Here is a 22,582-nt window from a genome sequence, read left to right as displayed (position 1 = left end):
AGTCCTTACTTAGGTAAATTATTTGCATTCCAAGAATCTTATTTAAACTGTTGTAATCACATAACAGAGAACAAAGTCATTTTTGCAAGTGGCCTGAAATTCTATTTCTTCAGTGGTAAAGATGTGAGATCCAATGACTGTTGTTCAAGTATGAGCCAGAATCCTGAAAAGCAACATGTAGGCATCTTTCTGTTATTCCTATCATCACTTAGGCAAACAAAAAGATCAAAGAAACAGTCTGCTCTTGCAGTACTACTGCAATCATGCAAAACACTTAAGAAATTCACTTAGCCTACAAATTCTGAAAGTTTTCTATTAATAAAGACAGATTATTATTTCTTTTCCCCCATGCTTCTGAGTTTTTGTTGTACACAAGCCAAAAAATCTTTAGTAATAATGTCAAATAACTGTATTCACTGTACTGAACCTTAAATGTTTTGAACTTTCTGGCTGTAATAAAGATATTCAGGAAATGTTAATATATGGACAATGAGGACAGAGCATGTATAATTAAAAAAGTAGTCACTGGAATAATACATCCATACAATATTTATCATATGAAACATTTTGGGAGAACAAGAAGCCCAAATATATTTCAGAAAAGCTAAATGTCAAGGAACGAAGATACTATAGTACAAAGTTATGGCCAAAAATACTGTATTTTTAACCAGCAAGATTTTTGAGGAGCAGTATTTATGCATTAGTTTTTTCAACAAAAAACCCAAAAAAACACACCCTATTTTTGTCTCCCAAACAATAGACAATACATGCATTTAAATGACACTTTAAGAATAGCAAATATGATTTTATTTTTTTAAACACTGCAAATTAAAAAATGTATCATCTGACACCCCCCCCCCCCCATATATTGGTCAAATAAGGATTTCCTGCAGCATGATAAATAAGGAATCCAGCAATAGACTTCAGCTTAGATCATCTTTTGAGAGAAAAAAAACCACCACAAAACCAGCTTTAGAATAAGATTGATATGGTTGAATTCTCTTGCATTTTTGACACTATCATCTTCAACATCAACTTTGCCCAAATAATTCTTCTATTCCTTTCTTTCCTGCAGCATGGCTACTGTGAAAAAGCTTGAGTGAAAGTTACAGTAAAATCCCTGTAACTGGATAAATTATGACCCTCAATGGATTACTGATTACATGGAAATGTTTGTTTTGATTGATACAACTCAAAATATTATGGGTAAATAAAATCCCCCCCAAAAAAGAGGAGATATCAGTGGTTCTTATCAAACCAAAACACATTGTTTTTCAAGATCTCTACTAAACTAACAAATTGGACAGGGACATATGACCTTAGTTGTTTATGTCCGAAGAGGGACTGTATCTACAAAAGTGTGAATGTCTAAAATAGCCATTAAATATCTACAACAGGCCATTTTAATTTCCTAACTTGTGACAGTCTCTCCAAAACATATTTACTTTATTGGTTTCTTAACTAGAGGTAGGTAATTTGTAGGCCTTGTTAATATACTGTGCACACTTCATTAGTTTACTAATGTAATGCAGGATAACCATGCACAGAGCTCCAAGAACAGCAGCACATATAATAAATTATTTGTGCATTATTTTTTTTCATGTGGGTTAACGTCTTTGTTTTCTCCTATTATTTCATTATTTTGTGAAGAATGCATAACAAGGGAAGGGGCATTAGGTTGAGTAATCTGAAAGTCTTTTGCATCTTACAACCAAAAGCTCGGAGTCTAGCAATGTCTTCATATGCAGCCCTTTTACCCCCTTTTAAAGTTTTTGCAAATCATGCAGTCAGTTCTGACTGATAGCCAGCATAAAGTCTCTTCTCCACTGTCAAACTTAAAAAAGTGTTTCACAATCATGTGGCAGTATGATTAAAAATTACAGTTCATACACCTTGAAAATCAAAAGTCTGAATTATAAAAAGTAAACTGCCCTTATAGCTTCATCATCCTATATATGTCAGGACAGTGCCAGTTAGTGAAAAAAGCAAGTTTAAGGTTTCTGTAAAGCACATATTACAGCTTTCTTGTACTAGTGAACACTTAGAATACACAGGTTCCCAAGATGTTTTCCTTCCCTCCTCTCCCATTTATGACATTCAATGAAATCACATAATTTTGGCAAAGTTAAAAGGGTTTCTGTCTTGTTTTTGCCTTCAGCTTCATGTTAGAGGCACATACTTCTGGACTCAAGCACTATAATGCATAGTGGAAATCACCAATTAAAACAGCAACAGCAACGGAATATATTGCAAGTGGGAACAGCTGTGTCATTTAAAAAGGAAATGTTTTTGTAAACACTGTCACGCTGCAATGCTGTGTTAGGTGATTCATGTAAGGCTTGCATTAGCATGCTGAATATATATTTTTTTCAGAATATGCTCAAATGATCTAAACATTGCCACAGGTTCAACTCAATTAAAATATACCCAAGTAGCCCAGTGGCACACACTCTTGAATTTTGCAATCATAATATATCTATAAAGCATGAGTAAACTTTTGTTTTGTTTTTATACAAAACTTAAAACCCCATTCCCCCTCCAATATCCCATAACAAACCAAACCAAACCAAACCCCAAACCTTCATTAGACACCACTGTTTTTTTTTTTTTTTCTACAGTTCTATTTATATCACTAAATCCAAGGTGGCCAATGTATTCCCAGGTTAAAAGAAGGGATATTATCACGCACTCAGTGGAAACAGATTTGTTATGTTTATAAGCAAGATCAGGACCAATTTTATAATGACATATATAACAAGAATAACTGTTCTGATCACGTATTTAGAATGTCAGTGTCACTTTTTATAATCTACAACTACCTGCTTTAGCTTTATTAAATAAAATTCTTTAACTCCTTAAAATTGTTAACACTAGCGACTGTTGTTGTTAGATCTAAGGTTTCTGTAATTTCTGAAATAATGTTTAACTGATCTGATGTTCTGTATTTTTTCATGATATTTTTAGGGAAATAGCATATACCCATTAGTACTTATGTTCAATAGTTTGAAATGTCTCTAAATTCACTTTTCTAATAAAGGCTATTAGAAAGATAAAATTAACTGAAGTTGAATCTGCCAAATACAAATTCATATTTAAGAGCTTATGTTCCAATCCTAGATATAATGGCATAAATTCTTCCAACAAAAATGGTTTCTACATCTGTATAAAGCCCTGACAAGATTTAAGTGTTGTTTTGATTGTGAATGTCCTCTGTGTGTCTCCAATTTACTTTTACTCAGGAATGTACAAATGATTTTATACAGCACAATGCTAGTACCACTCTGTACTATAATAAGCTTTTTTTGCTTTTTAAATAAAAACAACAAATCCCTAGTCAGAAATAAACTGACAAAATTTACATTCTTCTCTTAAAAAAGTAAATAAAATTATTTAAAATGTGAATTAGCTGTAAGACATACAATGCAATTACATAGATACATATCAACACAGCACATTCAATTTGCCAAAAATTAATGATTACAAAGCCAATATGGATGCTGCCATATATATATAGATGTATGTACAATGATTATAGCATTCATAATTGCACTATACCTACAATCAGTTTTCAATGATAAGGTGTTTTATGAGGGAGCAAAAAATAGCAACTGTTATTATTGTTGTTTTGGAGTTGGAAGGGTTAAGGATGAAAAACATCTCATTAGTATTTATTGTTAACTTTGTTACTCAACTAATAAGTCATTCTTTTTCCACCTCTCCTCCGCTGCTGAGAGGCAGCAATTTCTGTGCTAAAAGTGCACTCTAGTGCTACTTGGCATTGTAGATAATCAATCCAATTACATCTGACCTCTGAGTTCTCTGTAGCTTGCTAGCAATCATGCACCTGGTCAAGAAAACACCTTTCAACCTAAGCTGCTCATCGATGTGTGCTACATTTTTGCTGTTAAAAATTTGCACATTTAAATTTCAAGAGTGATTTTCTCACTGTTTCATTTACATTAATCTTTCTAAAGAACATCAAGAGAGGTTATTTTGCATGAAGCCTATCAAATGTCTGTGAATCAGTTAAGAGGCAACCTTATCAAGAAAGGTTCCTGAATGTGATCACTCATCAATAATTTCATGCTGTACAAAGGTGCTTTGATATTATTACAGAAAACATTGTATACAATCTCATACCATCTCTGACATAAGGAGAGAGTTAAACTGTCTTCTCTACATGTATATCTAGTAGCATATTCACTCACACTGTTGTTTTTGGCATTAGAAAATGGAACACTTTCTAAAAAAGGGAACATATGAGCTGAAACTATGTTTGTTTATCATTTGGCAGTTGACTCAATCAGGTCAGTTCCCAATCCATCAGTTTGGCATTTCAATCGATATCTTATGTTTCAAAAGTATTGGTTTTATAAAAAGCCAGATTTGGCAAGATTTTATACAACAAAAATATTTTTTCTACTGTGGAAAAACACACTTTAAAAAAGCTCTAACTTAAGAAAAAATGCACAAAACTGAAAAAAAAACCAAACCCACCACTGTTTCAGGCTGTAGCCACTGGGGAAAATGTAGTGTCCATGACATTTCTGTTTGGCATTTATGAATAAAGAAAAGAGAAAATAATGGCACATGGCAATTAAAAAGAGATTCTATGATATTCCATGAACATCCCAGGTTTGTGTCTTTAATTATTTCATTACTGTCTTCTATGCATCTTTCTGAACTGTGAAAGTATGGTTAAATTCTAAATCCATACACAACTGTTTCTATTTTGCAATCCCAATATTCTAGCCTTAGAAGTGAAGACAGAATGAAAACACCCATGTCAAGAATTTAAAAATCACACTATCAATACTTTTGATCCTTCAGAGAAAGTACATTCTGTAAAATTTGAATGACTGATAACTTCAGTTCTGATGATAGCATTTTTCCTGACCAAATCACTCCACAGAAAATATTTTACCAAGGAATGTAACTGGGAAAACAGCCATTGTACCTTTAAAAACATAAGGGGGGAGGAAGGAGGGAGAGAGAAAGGGTCAGGGAAAGAGGAAACCAGCTTGATTTTTCTTCAATAGCAAAAAACTGTTATCCTTTGTGAGTGTACGACTGAGAATTTAAAACACATTGAGTCACAAGGTTTTGCCTAAAAAATAAGAAAATGTAATGTGAATGTACTTCAGCATCTTTTGTTTTTCCTCCATATAGTTTAAATAAAATCATAATATTAACTAAAAACTCCATGGACATTCACAGAGTCCAGGCCGACAATAAATTAGTATTATGCAATTTGTTTTCACAGATAATACAGTCCCTCGCGTATCTTCAATCACGCAAAGGTGGTCTTGGAGGGCCTCCTAGGCACAGTTAGACCAGGTTGTACTCCTTCAGGTTTAACTGTAGGATTGTGTCCTTGACAGCAGCAAAGACGAAGCGTATATTCTCTGTGTCTGTAGCACATGTGAAGTGTGAGTAGATAATTTTGTCACTGTCTGGATTCAGGTCAACAAACATCTTCAAGATGAACTCTCGTGCCGCTTGTGCATCCCGTTGTGGTCCTGATAATTAAGAAGAGAAAGTCAGTTTTTCCTAAAGTCAATTCAATATTTGAGCTTCTTTAGGAGGGGAACCTTAGGAGCAGAAAACAGAAGAAAGACTCAGTCTGTGATCCTTGTATAAAAGAAGGGAAAATTTTTACTAATAAATACTACCATATACTATTTTTTCCCAGTAGGAACCATTAAAAAATAAAAATGGAAGGAAATTCCAGAAGTTGATCATGCAAGAGCTGTTCTTTTCCTGCTGACTATCCTCTTTCTTCCATAAGATGGTTAAAATGGAGAGATGAAATTGATGATCTATAACCACACAAAATGAACAACAGAAGAAATAGTTGCTTTATACTAATAAATATTTTAAAAAATTAATAGAATTGGCCCATTTTCAGTCTATATCTACTATATTTAAACTATACTTAAGTACGTTCTTTTAAAATGTAGCATAATCAAGTTACATCCTAAACTGGTCTGACACTGTCTCCAATAAAATTTCATTTACTTTAGTGATAATAAAATATACATGCTTGCTAGTTGAAGCTGTTCAATTGCAAAAAGTTAATGTTCTAACAAATCAATTATCCAAATTATATATAACAATCCTATTAAATCTAAATTAAGTCTGTAATTCTCAGAAGAACACAAAGTCTATGTAACCAAACTACATGTTCTGCTTTACACAAGACAGAAGGCAAAATAATGACTTCCAATCTAGAACAGTGAGGATTCGTTCATGTTCACAGCCAAAAGAGCAGCACAGAAGCAGGAACATTAGCCACAAGCTATTGTTTTCCTATACTGCAATTCTGTTCCAGTGCAATTTTCATAGGCCATTATTCCCTTGCCCTCCTGTTTCTGCAATGTAGGTTTCTACGGAACATGTATGTTTGCTGTGCCTCCTCCTATCTCATTAGTCCTGGTCTTGTTACATGACAATATAAATACCAGCACTCAGCTGTTATATAGTTCTGTCCTTCAGTGTTTATGAAATCTGTACTTAGGGGGTTAGCGTGTGCCCACATAACTTACAATAACTGCACAATAAAACTTATTTTTAATACTTAAATACAATTGCAAACATTTCTAATTTGGATAACTGCAAAAATTAGGTAGCAAAGGAAGCACAGAAGAGAAATCATATGCTTTCTGATATCTATTGGTTGCAAAGCCTTGTGGAAGGAGAACATGATTCTGCAATATCTTGGTGTATGCACATGAATATATATGTATATATATAGACACATACACAGACTACACATTTGCTGAGATGTAGAGAAGAACATGTAAACAGATAATAAGTTCTCTGAGGTAGGACAGAGAGGACTGTTCAAAATTTTTAAAATTTCTAAACACAACAGATTCTAGCCTTTAGCTTCAGCACATATTCTATAGAAACAGCAGCAACAATAAATTTCACTACTATTTTTTTTTACTCTTAATAAGTTTAAATATTTGTAAAGGAGACTCCTAGACTTTCAAAGACAATGATTTCTTCAAAATAAGCCATTTATTGTTTTAATCAACTTCCTAGAATTTTGTTAAACAGTTTTACAGTGGGTAGACACAGGTAGGGTTGTCCCTCTCTCAAAATCTACTGCACTATTCAAAGCCTGTATCCAAATTTTGCTTACCTAATAACATGTCTGCTGATTATCATGTAATTTAAAATTTTTTTTGACTGGAGTTCAAGTATGGAAAATTGAGGTTAAAAAGAAAGTTTGCCACCTCAGGAATTTAGAAAAAAGGGAATGAGCCAATGTTAGATTTACAATGCTAAGTGGTTATGATCTAAATAATCTTGGAAAAGAATTATAATACAAATCAGTAGGTTTCTTGTCCATTGTTCCCTATTTAGCAGTCTTCAAAGGGTCTCTCTATATGATAGTCAAGTCCTATATAAAAAGTACTACAATTTGGCTTGGCTACATTAGCTTGGTGAGTGTAATCATTTATTTTCTTTGAAGACTGGAGGGGAGTGTGCTCTTGTGGATAGACATTTTTCTCTTCTTTCCTTCCCAAGCGTGGCCTCGTCTTTTTCCCCTCTCCCAGCACTTCATTCCAGTCTGTGAGTCAGTCTTTTAGTATTAGCTGTGAAAGCATACCTTCATGTGATACTCTGACCCTTGAGCACATCTCAGTCTCTCATCCAATGTTGTTATGACATACTGTGCAGTACAACTGCTTAGTTTAATCAGTCCAATTTGCCATCCTGGTTAGCATTTCTCATCCCTATGCTACTTTCTCCATTGTGCTACCACACAGGAAACTGCATGGGAGAAGTGATCCAGCTGAAAAATACCTAATTCTGATGAGTTCTCCAAATCTGTCCATCTTCAACATCTCCAAACAGGGTGCTGGAACAGCAGAAGGGACCACATAGTGACCCGTGCAAGCCACAGACTGTGTAACCCACCCCATCTTTCCACCAGAAGAAATCAAATCAAACCATAACCTTGTCTAAGGGGTTAAGTCCAGCAAGATCTGCAGAATTAGAGTCAGATGCTTAAAGACTTTCAGGTCTGGCCTACTGGTTATGGCCCTACTGGTCCATAACCTTCTTTTGTTTCCCTTACTCATGGCAAAGGAGAAGAGGAAGAGGGTTTCTCTGAGCTGACTGATTGAAAACCTGATAACTTTCTATGATGAAATGACTGGCTTGGTAGATGAGGGGAGAGCAGTGGATATTGTCTACCTAGACTTCAGTAAGGCTTTTGACATTGTCTCCCATAAGATCTTCATAGGGAAGCTGATGAAGTATGTGCTGGATGAGCAGACAGTGAGGGGGATTGAAAACTGGCTGAATGGCTGGGATCAGAGGGTGGTGATCAGTGGCACAAAGTCTAGTTGGAGGCCAGTAACTAGTGGGGTACCCCAGGGGTCAATACTGGGTCCAGTCCCGTTCAACATCTTCTTTAATGATCTGGATGAGGGAGCAGAGTGTACCATCAGCAAGTTTGCTGATGACACAAAACTGAGAGGAGTGGCTGCCATCCAGAGGGACCTTAACAGGCAGGAGAAATGGGCTGACAGGAACCTCATGCAGTTCAACAAGGGGAAGTGCCAAGTCCTGCACCTGGGGAGGAACAACCCCAGGCACCAATATATGCTGGGGGCCACCCAGCTGGAAAGCAGCTTTGCAGAAAAGGCCCTGGGGGTCCTGGTGGGCACCAGGTTGAACATGAGCCACCAATGTGCACTTGCTGCAAAGAAGGCTAATGGTATCCTGGGCTGCATTAGGAAGAGTGTTGCCAGCAGGTCGAGGGAGGTGATCCTTCCCCTCTACTCAGCACTGGTGAGGCCACACCTGGAGTCCTGTGTCCAGTTCTGGGCTCCCCAGTACAAGAGAGACATGGACATACTGGAGAGAGTCCAATGAAGGGCCACAAAGATGATTAAGGGACTGGAGGAAAGGCTGAGAAACCTGGGACTGTTTAGCCTAGAGAAGAGAAGGCTCAGGTGGGGATCTCATCAATGTGTACAAATACCTGAAGGAAGGGTATAAAGAAGACGGGCCAGGCTCTTGTCGATGGTGCCCAGTGACAGGACAAGAGGCAATGGGAACAAGCTGAAACACAGGAGTTTCCAGCTGAACATCAGGAAACCCTTTTTTACTGTGAGGGTGACCGAACACTGGAACAGGTTGCCCAGAGAGGTTATGGAGTCTCCCTCCTTGGAGATATTCAAAAGCCATCTGGACATGGACCTGGGCAACAGGCACTAGGTGACCTTGTTTGAGCAGGGGGTTTGTACCAGATGATCTCCAGAGGTCCCTTCCAACCTCAACTATTCTGTGTGAATTTTGTCTGTTTTTTTCTGGACAAGCATTTAACACAGGTGTATCTCCACTTGAGTGATGATAACAGAAGGGCCCATAGAGCCTTCTCACCTGCAGGATGTCATCTAGGGCACCTGTCGCACTTGTAACTTGAAAGGACAAGAATATTTTCTATTCAACTGTCAGTTCTCTTCTGTATAGTACTATCAAACTAAACTTACACTGACTCATAAATAAGTATGGTCTGATCCTGCAGGCTGTTCACTGTGAACACATCCTTTCCTCTCAAACAGGAAAAAACTGTAAATTTTTCCTTTTATCACTCTCTAGTTTTGAAAATGAGAGATTTAATCTTTTTTGTAGCTTTTGAATCTGCTTTTCACTCTCTGGTGAGACAAAAGAGATGTTATTGTATGAATTTGATTTTTTTCTCTGTTACCAAAGCCTCCACTCAGTTACCTTAGAATACCTAACTTTTTACCTCAGGAGAACTTTCTGAAAGTACAGCTTCCTTAGAAACAGCTGTGTGTTCCACATAATGTTTTCTGGGACAAGCACATTAAACTTCACGTAAGTAACATAAAATTAAAATAAAGGAAACAAAAAAGAAACAGTATAATGAAAGGGTGGAAGGAGTGACACTGGTTTCTCTGACAACCACAGAGAATTTATGACACTTCTGTTCAGATATTCAGCCTTAAACAAAAAAACAACAAAAAAACAAACAAAAAAAACAAAACAAAAAATAAAAAAAGAAGAGTATGTGAGACACTGTGTAAAAATGAGAAATGTATTTTAATGTAATTTTAGCTTTATACTTCAGTTCAAACCCTCACCCCAACTTATGAACAAGGACAGAATAAGGTCCATTGCTAATATGATGTTACTCATCTAGAATCAATAATTTCACATGAAAGGTACTGCCATCCTATCCACAATTAATGGAGGTATAAACTGAAATCCTAGCAATCTAGAAAATCCCAGAAGACTTCAGTGACTTTAAAAATTTGGAGTATTAAAAATTGCTATTTTTAATCATTTTTTCCTTTTCATATAATTTTTAAAAAAACATGACCAGCAAGTCATTCAACTACAAATTAACCATTTGGTGTACTAAGTACAATTTGTAAAGAAGAAAATGGGTGTAATGAAGAATGGGTGATAATCTTTGTCCTAAGAACCTCTAAGCAAAATATGGGCAAGGCTATTACATTCTGTCATAACCGCAGTGTAAATGGGGCATGACCTCTGGTGGCAATATACTTACCATCATACTCTGGGAAATAATCAACTAAATGGGAGTACATAATTTTCTCCTCTAAGAGATCTTTTTTATTTAAGAACAGAATGACCGAAGAATTCTGGAACCATGGATATGTGATAATTGTCCTAAAGAGTGCTTTGCTTTCTTCCATTCGATTCTGGAATAAAAAAAGAGAGACAAATTTATGCGGTTGTGAAAATAAATTTTTAATTTTTTTTAAAATTAATCCATGCAATTCCATTTTATTTGATAAACAGATCCATTTCATGTTTTCCACCTTCTTACCGAAATGTAAGATTTAACTGATTCGTTTACAATTCATAGGTAAGTGGTAAATTAAATATGCAGGCAGTTTCCTTTTGCAAACTCAATGACGCAAGCATAATTATTCTTTAAAACACAGGTCACAGACATGATAGCTGTAACAGGTACTGTTGTAAATACTGACTATGCACAGTTATGATCAGCCAACAAATTCGTGGGTACTGAAATGCATGTGGTTCAAGGCAGAGACAAGTGTATAACAAGACATAATAACCAAGTTTTAAGAACCTTATTTATTTTATATTACTTTCCTGAACTTTAAATGCAAGTAATCCTTATTTTTTTGAAAGAGAACAGCTTTAAAATAGTTCCAGGTAAATTTGGAATTTACTCATTGATAACCTGAGAATATTTCCCCAAATCAAAGGCTTATGACATAAAATCTTACAAATGGTAAATTTGTTTCTAACATCATTGGGTTAGCCTTTACTTAAGCCTTGCTTCATTGGTCCTGAAAAGCATTTTGCATTATAGTGGAAATCTAAGTGAAGCATACAGTTCTGTTTGTAAGGGCTTTCTGACACTGTAAAATTCTGTTGTGTTTTGATACAATTCTGAAGAACTGTTAGGCTGACATGATGCAGTTAATACAGAGTTGGAACAAATTGAGTTCTGTACCAGGAATTAACTCTACTTCTTTCTTTATTTGGAAAACTCTAAGGCAGACGTGATTAGCTACCTATGGAAGTTTTTTTTAGGAGCTGCCTCCTGAAAACAACAGTTTCACCACCAAACAGGCCTCCAGAGAACAAAATCAAGGAAGTGAAACCTGCAGATTCTGCTGTTGCTGAGCCATAGAATCGTAGAATCCTAGAATCATTTAGGTTGGAAAAGACCCTTAAGACCATTGAGTCCAACCGTTAACCTAACACTGCCAAGTCCACCACTAAACCATGTCCCTAAGCGCCACGTCTACAGGTCTTTTAAATACCCCCAGGGATGGTGACTCCACCACTTCCCTGGGCAGCCTGTTCCAATGCTTGACCACCCCTTTGGTGAAGAAATTTTTCCTAATATCCAATCTAAACCTCCCCTGGCACAACTTGAGGCCGCTTCCTCTCGTCCTATCGCTTGTTACTTGGGAAAAGAGACCAACACCCACCTCACTACAACCTCCTTTCAGGTAGTTGTAGAGAGCGATAAGGTCTCCCCTCAGCCTCCTTTTCTCCAGGCAAAACAACCCCAGTTCCCTCAGCTGCTCCTCATAAGACTTGTTCTCCAGACCCTTCACCGGCTTCGTTGCCTTTCTTTGGACACACTCCAGCACCTCAATGTCTTTCTTGTAGTGAGGGGCCCAAAACTGAACACAGCATTCGAGGTGTGGTCTCACCAGTGCTGAGTACAAAGGGACAATCACTTCCCTAGTCCTGCTGGCCACACTATTTCTGATACAAGCCAGGATGCTCTTGGCCTTCTTGGCCACCTGGGCACACTGCTGGCTCAGATTCAGCCAGCTGTCGACCAACACCCCCAGGTCCTTTTCCGCCAGGCAGCTTTCCAGCCACTCTTCCCCAAGCCTATAATGTTGCATGGGGTTGTAGTGACCCAAGTGCAGGACCCGGCACTTAGTCTTGCTGAATCTCATACAATTGGCCTCAGCCCATCAATCCAGCCTGTCCAGATCCCTCTGTAGAGCCTTCCTACCCTCAAGCAAATCTACACTCCCACCCAACTTGGTGTCATCTGCAAACTTCCTGAGGGTGCACTCGATCCCCTCATCCAGATCATTGATAAAGATATTAAACAGAACTGGCCCCAATGCTGAGCCCTGGGGAACACCACTTGTGACCGGCCACCAACTGGATTTAACTCCATTCACCACAACTCTTTGGGTCCAACCATCCAGCCAGTTTTTTACCCAGCGAAGAGTACACCTGTCCAAGCCACGAGCAGCCAGTTTCTCCAGGAGAATGCTGTGGGAAACAGTGTCAAAGGCTTTACTAAAGTCCAGGTAGACAACATCCACAGCCTTTCCCTCATCCACTAAGTGGGTCATCTTGTCATAGAAAGAGATCAGGTTAGTCAAGCAGGACCTGCCACCAGTACCCTTGGGTGGATCCCATCCAGCCCCATAGACTTGTGTGTGTCTAAGTGGTGCAGCAGGTCGCTAACCATTTCCCCTTGGATTACGGGGGCTTCATTCTGCTCCCCGTCCCTGTCTTCCAGCTCAGTGGGCTGGGTACCCCGAGAACAACTGGTCTTACTATTAAAGACTGAGGCAAAGAAGGCATTAAGTACCTCAGCCTTTTCCTCATCCTTTGTCACTATGTTTCCCCCCCACATCCAATAAAGGATGGAGATTCTCCTTAGCCCTCCTTTTGTTGTTAATGTATGCAACATTCTGTTAGAAAACTCAGACAGTTTTGCTATAAGTGTATTTTCACTTGTATTAATTTACATTTTAAAGTGACCTGCATAAGAATGGAAAATAGGAACTCTAAAAAAACCCACCACCTAAAAAATTCAATTTTGTAGAAGTTGATAGTTTAGTTATCTTGTATCACCACAGAATCTTCAAGCAATTTATTAAACTTTACAGCATGTTGGAGTGGTGAGTGAAAGTAAATAGACAAATTTATAGATGGAGAAACTAAGGCAGAGAAGTAAAATCTTTGTTTTTTTGCAATCAGTTGCATTGATTTCAATGGTGCAAGAATTTCATTCAAAAAGGAGAAAAACTGAAATATCAACAGAGCCGAGCATAAAACATAAGTCTTTAGGTTAATTGTTAAAGCACAATTGCGACCATTCCTTTTATAACTCTATAATATATAGACCTAATAACAATATCATAGTTAAAACTTGAGGGGAGTCAAAGGAGGGGAAAAAATGAGGGAATACATGTCCTAAATTCACACAGGTTTTTTTTTATCATTTTTGTTTTCTGTGGGTTTTTTTTTTTACTGCCACAAACTACACTCACACTATGGACAGTAGTACCTCTAACTATTAAGGTTTGAGAAAATAAAATACCTAACATGCTCTAAAGACAAGAGCATACCTGTATCTTCTCCTGATGTCTTAGCAATAATAAATCCTGTAGGATCTAACTCTTCCATTCCATCCCTGTAATTGCTACCTTCATGTGGGTGGTCTTTCCAAAACTGAGCCCCTCCTTAGGAAGTAAATAAAAATGTTTAACAGGCTTTTTCCCTTTCCCTGTTGTTATAAGGAAGGTAGACAGGATCTCGTTAAACACATATTAAACTCTCGGCAGTTTTTAGAAACTGTCCCAAAAGCCATCACTGTAAACCTGAATTTAAAATGTATCATTATGAAAAGCTATTAGCCTCTGGCTTCTATTGAAAGGCCCACATGAATAAAACCTTTTGCTTTTTGTAGTTTCTGTTTGATAGAATCAGAAAGTTTAAAAGAAAGCAAAGGCATAACAAAAGAAGCAAAGAGATGAAATGTTATAGCTTAAATACTAATAGAATACTAATAGAAAGTAATGGACTTTTTAGGAAAATATTACAATTTGAATTTCTGAGTTTAAGGACTGTTTTTTTAAACTTGTCACTCATATTTACAATGAGGAGAAAGTGCAGTAAAATTATTTTGGGGTAGCTGATAAATATCCAACTTAAGCCTCAAGGATAAATATTAGGAGAATTAATTTCTTACTGTTATTAATTCCTTATTATTATTCCTGGGCAACCTGCTTTAGCTGACCTTGCTTGAACAGGGAAGGTTGGACTAGATGATCTCAAGAGGTCCCTTCCAACTTCAAGCATTCTGTGATTCTGTAATATGTAAACAATCTGGATTCAGCAAAGTACTTAAGCCTAATTCTAACTATAAATATGTATGTACTTCTGCAAAACTACTCCTTTGCTTATCATTAGGCATAAGTCAAGAGAGAAATTGTGCTGTAATCTGCTCTGTTAGGAATTGAGTAGGAAAATATCATCATATGCTCTTCTGTTGCTGAGTAGCTCTTCCCAAGAGGGAACCTCCTACATTCTTTGCACTAAGATACTGGGACACTTACATTTGGAGAATTTTCCCTTTATTTCACCAGAAATTACTCATTATAAAATTAGGAATGGTAATTTACAGTTTATTTCCAGAATCAGACTTATCATACAATACTACTACTCCTACCCAATACACATGCAGAGTTTGACTACATGGGTGGCTTCAGAGCAAGGGTTAGGTCTCTCAGTGGTAAAACACTGCAGGTAGATGAGAGCAGTTACTTTTATAACCTAAGAGAACATAGAGAGCATGACTGTGTGTGTACAGCAGCAGGGATGCTGCTGCATTGCTGAGACCATTAGGCACCATAGAACAAGTAACAGCCGCATATTTAATCCATTTAAATGTAAACAGCTGTAAGTGCTCACACTGTCACACATCTCCCACTGAAACACCACTGAAATGACAGCAATTATCCCAGAAGTGTTAGCTGAAAGGAACCTCTGGAGCCCATCTAGTCCAGCCTTTCACTCAAGTAGGGTTATTTGCAACATGAGACCAAGTCAGTCATGGCTTTGTCTAGGCAAGTCCTCCAAGGATGGAGATTTCACCACCTCTCTGGGTTCCCTTTTCCAGTGCTAAACTAACCTCCAAGGGAAAACTGTTTCCTGCAAACACATTAACTAAACTAGCTGTTTGTACAGCTAAAGAAATATGATCTGGTTCTGGAAATAGGGATGGGATAACAAGGAATATAGGGCAAGGCCTGCATTGGGGATCTGACCTTATATCAGATGCAATGTGAAGGAAGCCTTGCCAAACCAAGCAAGACAGTATCGCTCTTTGAAGAGAGGGCAGGAGCAGTCGGGAGCAGGCAGTATTTGATAGCTCATTCAAGCACTAGCTCTGATTTTATGAGCCAGCTCTACCTCACCAAATTGCTTCCAGCAAAAGCCTATTTCAGCTGCAATGGAAAAGGCTGCAGACAGAAACTTGTGAATAACTAATGTACAGAAATGTGCAGCTGGAGCTGGCTCAAGGCTTCTCAGTGGCTGACAGCCTTTCACAGCAGTCATGCCAACCTTCACAGCAACCTCCCTTTGACAGCAGCAACAGCTTGTTGTGGTCTCCCTAGCTCTCTAAGCATCTGGCATAAGGAAAACGAGCAGCAGAACCACTGTTTTTACCATCTTCCAAGATCTCTGTTGCTCTGGAAAAATCTGCAATTACTTCAATTACTTTTGCAATTACAGAAATAATATAATTGGCATAATTTATAATAGTTTGGCTCTAACAAGTCAAATTCTGAGAAATAGCTGAAAAGGGCTAAAAAAGCATTTAAAAGCTGTATCAACTGGTATCCAGTGAAGGGAAAAGCAGCATTTCTCAGCTAACAAAAATAGTGCTCCAAGAGAAAAGACTGGGTACAATATTAATCTGGAACAATACAGAAGCAGTAGTGGATCATTTCACCCATAACTAAATGTCTTTATAATTGACTAGAGTGGCATCTAGTTGACATGCTGTTACATATAAACCAAAAAATGTAGTTATTATTATTTTTCCTCAAAAATTATTAATAATTTAAATAGGTTGTTAACAAATTTAGGATTTCACAGATTTTGAGGGATTGCATTTCATTGAAATGATGAGAGATAAGGTGGTGAGGTAAACAAAGATGCATTTTTTAATGATGAACTTGTGCTGTGTATATATCTATGTGTGCTGAGTTAGCCTTGGCTAGCAGCCAAACTGCCACCCAGCCGCTCTCCCCTGCCCCCAGTGGGATGGGGGTAGAAAACAGGAAGAACTGGAACAAGAAAGCTTGTGGGTTGAGATAAAGACAGGGAGATCAGTTACCAATTACTGTCGCAGGCAAAACAGACTTGACTCGGGGAAATTTAACTTAATTTATTGCCAATTAAATATTTAATTACTGATTCAGGTAGTGGGAAAGAAAAGACAAACATTAAAAAAACAGCATTCCTCCCCACTTTCCCAGGCTCAACTTCACTCCTCTCTTCAGACTCTTCAACTCCGCACCTCCCCCCCCCAAGCGGCACAATGGGGATGGGAGTAAGGGTTATGGTCAGCGTTTTCTCTCTGTTGCTCCTTCCTTCTCACACTTTTCCTCTGCTCCAGCATAGGTTTTCCACAGACTGCAGTTCCTTCAAGAATATCCATCTGCTCTGGGGTGGGTTCTCCAAAGGCTGCAGTGAATATCTGCTCTACCATTGAGCTCGAGCTCCTGCTCTGACCTTGGTGTTCCCTCTGCTGTTTCTCACTCTTTGTGTTCCCTCCTCCTCTCTCCATCCAGCTTTTTTTTTTTTTTTTTTTTTCCCTTTCTTAAATATGTTATCACAGAGGCACCACAAACTGATTGGCTCAGCTTTGGCCTGCAGTGAGGCCGTTGGGGAGCCAACTGGAACCAGCTGTGTTTGGCACAGGGTAGCCTCTGACCTCTTCCCACAGAGGCAGCCTTCCTCTTCCCCACTACCAAAACCTTGCCATGTACACCCAGTACACTGTTTATGCTGGTAAGAGATGGTTATCTGAGTGAGAGAGGATTCAGTCAGAGATAAATGCAGATGAAGAGGGGGTACTGACACAAAAGAGCTTCAGCCCCCCCACCCCCAAAGATCACAAAGCAGGGGTTAATATTTCTGAAGTTATTTAGCATCACAGTGATGCACTCCATTATTTGACATGACAAAAGTTTGTGCATTTGTCTATTTATTCTGCTCCCCATCTATATATATGAAAGTCTATATTAATTAGGAATATCTCCATTCTCCAAATAAGACTTACAGCAATTATTTAAGTAGCAGCACTGTCTGGCTGCACAGAAAGACCCTGTAGCGTATTCCTTGGCTGGAAATATAATAGGGCTGCTACATGTAAGGTTGGGAAATAAGAGGAAATCAGGTAAGTGCCTAGTCCTCCACTATGTAAAAAAGTAAATACAGTTTCAAAACTGGAAACACTTTAATTTTTTGCCATCAGTATGAAATATAATCATGCAGCTATAACTAGCTATCTGAGAGAGAATTGTAATGGTTGCACAAACCATTGTATTGTGATGAATAACTCAAATACGGTAAGAGGCTACTTCAAATGCATACAGAGCTCAGGAATGATTCCTTTATTCTCTTCACTTGTTTTAATCTTTCTGCAGACCAGCCTGATGAAAAGAACTGCTGGTAGAAGACTGGGAAGACATCTCTGTAGCTGAGAACTGTATTTTTAAATCACCTTAAAGAAGAACTCTAACCTCTCCAACTTAAAGCTGCAACATTCAAAATATATTGCAATTTTATGTATCCATAAGAGGGACAGACAGATCAAATGACAGCTGAAATCCACTGAAATAAATTTGTTTAACAACCATTACATCACAAAAATATTGTCCAAAAAATGTGATCCAAACAGTGGTCAAAGAACATGGTCCAAACATTGCTGCCAAATTAATTTTCAAATAAAAAATGTCTGTTAAACTGTTTTTTGATGAAATATCATGAATGCTAGAATAAACAGTTTTTCATAAATACCCACATATTTTTGAGAAAAACAGGTAAAAATCTTTTAAAATAAAATTGTCAATGAAAAAGGCCCTTTTCTGGTCAGTTTTGACACTGGTTACTGAAAAAAAAGTGGCCATCATCTTTGCCAGCAATCACGGCCAATAGTAACATTTACCAGTAACATTTACATCTGCAAATGGGTGTATGATAATTCAAACTCCCATTTCCGTTATGAACCATCCATTTTAACACAGAGGAACAAGCTCTAGCTCTTCGTTATGCAAATGCTTCTTAGTACTGATACTTTATATTCAAAAGGTTTTTTTATCTACAGAAAAAAAGAAAATATGCATGTGTGTGAACATGCATGAACAGATATAATACATACAGCAAATAATTTTGGCACAGAAGATAAATGTGTTATTTTCTCTAGTTTCCAAATAAACAATGAGTTCTGGAGATTTTATTTCCCATGGAAATAATATTTTAATTCTATCTGGGAGTTCATATTATTCCTCTGCTCCATGCCCAATTGTTCTGGACTGCTGAATGCTGATGAAAAAAAAGGCAATTAAATGTTTTACATGTTTTTTTACACAATGCAGAAAAAAAAAGTGCTCTGATCTCAACATCGTTTTCTTTCAGCCTTCATGGTAAGCCATGTAGGACTAGCCTGTGAATAAGGAACTCAAAGTGCCGGAAGAAAAGTGGAAACATGCCTAGATGTGAACAGAAAGATAGTTCTGATGTAAAAATGAAATACATTCTTCAGATAATTGTCTCCATGAAGAATGAAAGTATTCTGAACTCTGTGGCCTCATGTCATTTCATATTTTTGGCCCACATCAAAACAAAGTGCGACTGGAACATTATACCAATTTGTCAGAGCACACTGATGAACGCTACAGAAGTTCCATCTAGGCTTTGGATACTCATCTATTTTACAGATGTATTTTGTCCAGATTCAAAACATGAGCATATAGGCCTGCATCTACATACCTGTATACAAGCACAAATGAATACACACTAAAAATACCTATCCTGTATTCATGTATTTCATGTAATTTTAATACAACAGACTTTAACTTGAATATTTTTTAACAATCCAAACAACTTTAATCTATTCTACCTAGGACAACTTAAGGATAACAAAGTCTCCTATATTCCTATTGTTTTAAAACACTAAAAATTTTAGTTGCAGCTAAATTGAATAATTTATTAAGATGCAATATGACCTTTAGAACCCAAACAAAAGCTTAAAAAAAGGAGCAACACTCTTTATTTGAAAAGAACCTTTTCCTTCTCTAATTAATTAGAACCAATAATGTAAAAAACTCTCAAGAGGATTACAAATTACCTGTCTGAATAGGACATATAAATGAATTAGACCTTAAAAATAAAGATGATTAGTTCTATTTGTTTTGTTAGTCAGTGAAAACCCAGCAAGTAAACCTCCTATGAAATATAAGCTTTTAAAATTCTATTAATGTTAATATTTTAAGATGTCTGTTTCAACAAAGAAAGAGACATTTCAATGATTCTTTTATATGTGGTTTCATTTATCAATGAAAAGAAATTGCTTAACAAGTAAAATAATGGAGAAAATATTGTTTTCCTAAGGCATAAAGATAGCTATATGATATATGTGTATATATATAGGATACATATTATGTATATATAGGGCACTAGTAAAATTCCTTACTCAAAAGTCAAAGTGGAAAGAATATTACAGTTCTAAATACTAGTGAAATTTATCTCCAATCCTGTTACAAACTCACATTTTACAATCATATTTTTTTATATATATATATTTAACCAAAATATATTAACTCTGACCAAAATGATTTAAACTGGCATTTCTTCCCCAATTATTTTGGCCAATGGATGTTCTGCTTTTCTTCTAAAAATCATCTTTTATCAATGAATATTTTATGCCATCCATTGCCTCTGTAGCTTTTCAGTCTCCAATGATATCTCAGAAAATACTTTTGATAGCTTAAAGAATGTCAAAATTTCATTTAGCCTATTATAAAATTAGCAGTGTTTAATCCATTAATTTAGCTGAACTGAGGAAATCATGTCCTAAGTGTCTTTTCTGTTTTCCTCTGGGAATACACACAAAAAAAGATCCCTCTATATAAAAAGCCCACACTTTTATAGACCACCATAGACCTACAGAAGTTATATGAAATCATGTAACTCTTAGACTTTTAGCATGTTAACATGGAAAAGACATTTGTCCAAGCATCAATAAATACCATTCTTTGTTTTGCCATTCCTATTATTACTAACTACTCAACGAGCTCTGCAAAGGTCATGAAAATCTCTTTTCTATGAACCCAGATTTTAAAACTATACTCTGCTACCTCTAGTCCACTAGATTACTAGTTCTCCTGGAAAACTGGAACTCATTTCTGTATTTATTGCCCTGAGACCATGAGATTTTATATATTTAGAAGAGCTACCTGTGATCCGTGTTTGAATGCAGCTTATCCTGGAATATGGAATAATAATATACTTTATGTAGGAAAAATACTTTATTTAAGGAAAGAAGTTGATTTAAATAAATTTATTTAAAAATAAGTTTAACTTATTTAAAATTTAACTTATTTAAAAATAAGTTCTAAACTCTGCTTTTTGATAAAACTGCAAGTTTCTCCAGATCCACTGGTATAACTCAGGGAAAATTTGACCTATAGGACATCATAAATTTATCAGAGAGCTGATCCCTTCATTTTTCCTCTCACTACTAATTCTGTCAGACTTTTCTGGAAAAGTGAAAAGGTCAAACACATCTGATAATTTAACTTATGTTTCCCTTCATCACATCATATCAGATTGAGGGAAGATTTACTTAATTTACAGTACTAATAATGTAATGAATATATTATGTCATCCAGATCAAATTTTGTCCTCATTTCCACCAATGAATCTAGATAGACTTACTGTATTATTAAGGGCAGAATTTGGAACAACTAAGTATCTGCCCTTTTATACTCATTAAAGAAGAGAGATGCATTTCAAATCTGTACACCATCTGAAATTTTTGAAAGAGATGTTTAAATATACTATCCTTAGCAATTTTTCACATTTTGTATTTATGCACCAAAATCAGATGCTTAGTTATGTACAAACTAGACACATACTTAAGAGAGGAGAGATGACATTGTTTCTGAGCATTGGTTGTTAGAGGAGTCATAGTTATGATACAACTTGGGTAGCTATGCATGCTTTTCTTCCCGTTTGAAACCTCCAATTCTTCAATTGCAGATCTTTGTCACTGGATTGCAATTTCATGGATATATCATTTAAGCATCATCCTACACAGGGCTCTGAAAGACAGGCAGTCTGAACACTTGTCTCATTTCTATGCATGATGTCCCCTTACAGAGTAGTTGAAGACTTAACTCCTCTAAGGATATGAAGTCAGAACTGGTGTCTAACTCAATCCCACACATACCCAGTAAGTAAAAGCCCTTGAGATACACTAGCGAAACCTCTCAACTTACTATAGCCTCATCTGATTTATAATCCAAATGTATTTCTCTTGAATAAGCTAAACAAGGAAAGAAACAGATTTACAGCAGAAAGTCTATCATGCACTACATTTTGAAAATACAAACCTGAGCCTTAAAAACTCTAAAACAGTTTCAGAATGATGAAGGGTCATATAAACAAACACAGATGCACTGAATGGCAAATAATAATTCTTATAGATTTATATTTATACATGAAAATGAGATTAATGAAACAATGTATTAACTGAAAAGAATAGCACAGATAATTTAAAAAGTATAGTTTTCTTTGTTAAAGCATACTACAAGGAAAAAGACTTCAGGCAATATCATGCAGTGGACTAATTAGAAAAAGAAAGTAGGTCATACAAAAATCATACCGTTTAATCAGGCCATGAAAGCAATGCAAGAGGAGCAGCAGAACACTGCAAGTTTTTGAGTCAGATCTCTTACACAGATGACAGGCACAAGTATCAAAGAAGGATTAGATTCTATCATAGTATCACACTGATGCTATCCATAAGAAAAAAGTAGGGCATTTATACACACTCTCTCACTTTGGTGCTGAAATTTTAATACTGTTTCACAGTTCAAAGGTTACTTGAATTTTGCAGAGTGTGAAAAAATATCCATTGACTGATTACCAAAGTAGCCAAGTTCACTTATTGTCTTCCTTAATGAACCTGTCACATCAAAGTAAGGAATAAGAATAATATTTCTTGCAAATTTCTTAATTTAAGGTGAGAACT

The 22,582-nt window shown here is 36.6% G+C and overlaps 1 protein-coding gene across 1 annotated transcript in view; it reads right to left on the bottom strand.

The window, feature by feature from the left end:
- Positions 1-5,328: 5,328 nt before the first annotated feature.
- The window catches only part of LOC127029276 (guanine nucleotide-binding protein G(q) subunit alpha-like), a gene marked incomplete at its 5' end in the record, with an annotated part of 53,530 nt that continues 36,276 nt past the window's right edge, over positions 5,329-22,582 (bottom strand). The window contains 2 exons of the mRNA XM_050914842.1: positions 5,329-5,519; positions 10,559-10,712. Of these exons, the coding sequence (XP_050770799.1) occupies positions 5,329-5,519; positions 10,559-10,712 (345 nt within the window). The remainder of the gene's footprint in view (positions 5,520-10,558; positions 10,713-22,582) is intronic.

This window comes from Gymnogyps californianus, unplaced genomic scaffold, assembly GCF_018139145.2.
Source record: "Gymnogyps californianus isolate 813 unplaced genomic scaffold, ASM1813914v2 HiC_scaffold_90, whole genome shotgun sequence".
Classification (NCBI taxonomy): domain Eukaryota; kingdom Metazoa; phylum Chordata; class Aves; order Accipitriformes; family Cathartidae; genus Gymnogyps; species Gymnogyps californianus.
The sequence above is the reverse complement of the archived record's forward strand: the minus strand, read 5'-3'. Positions and strand labels throughout refer to the sequence as shown.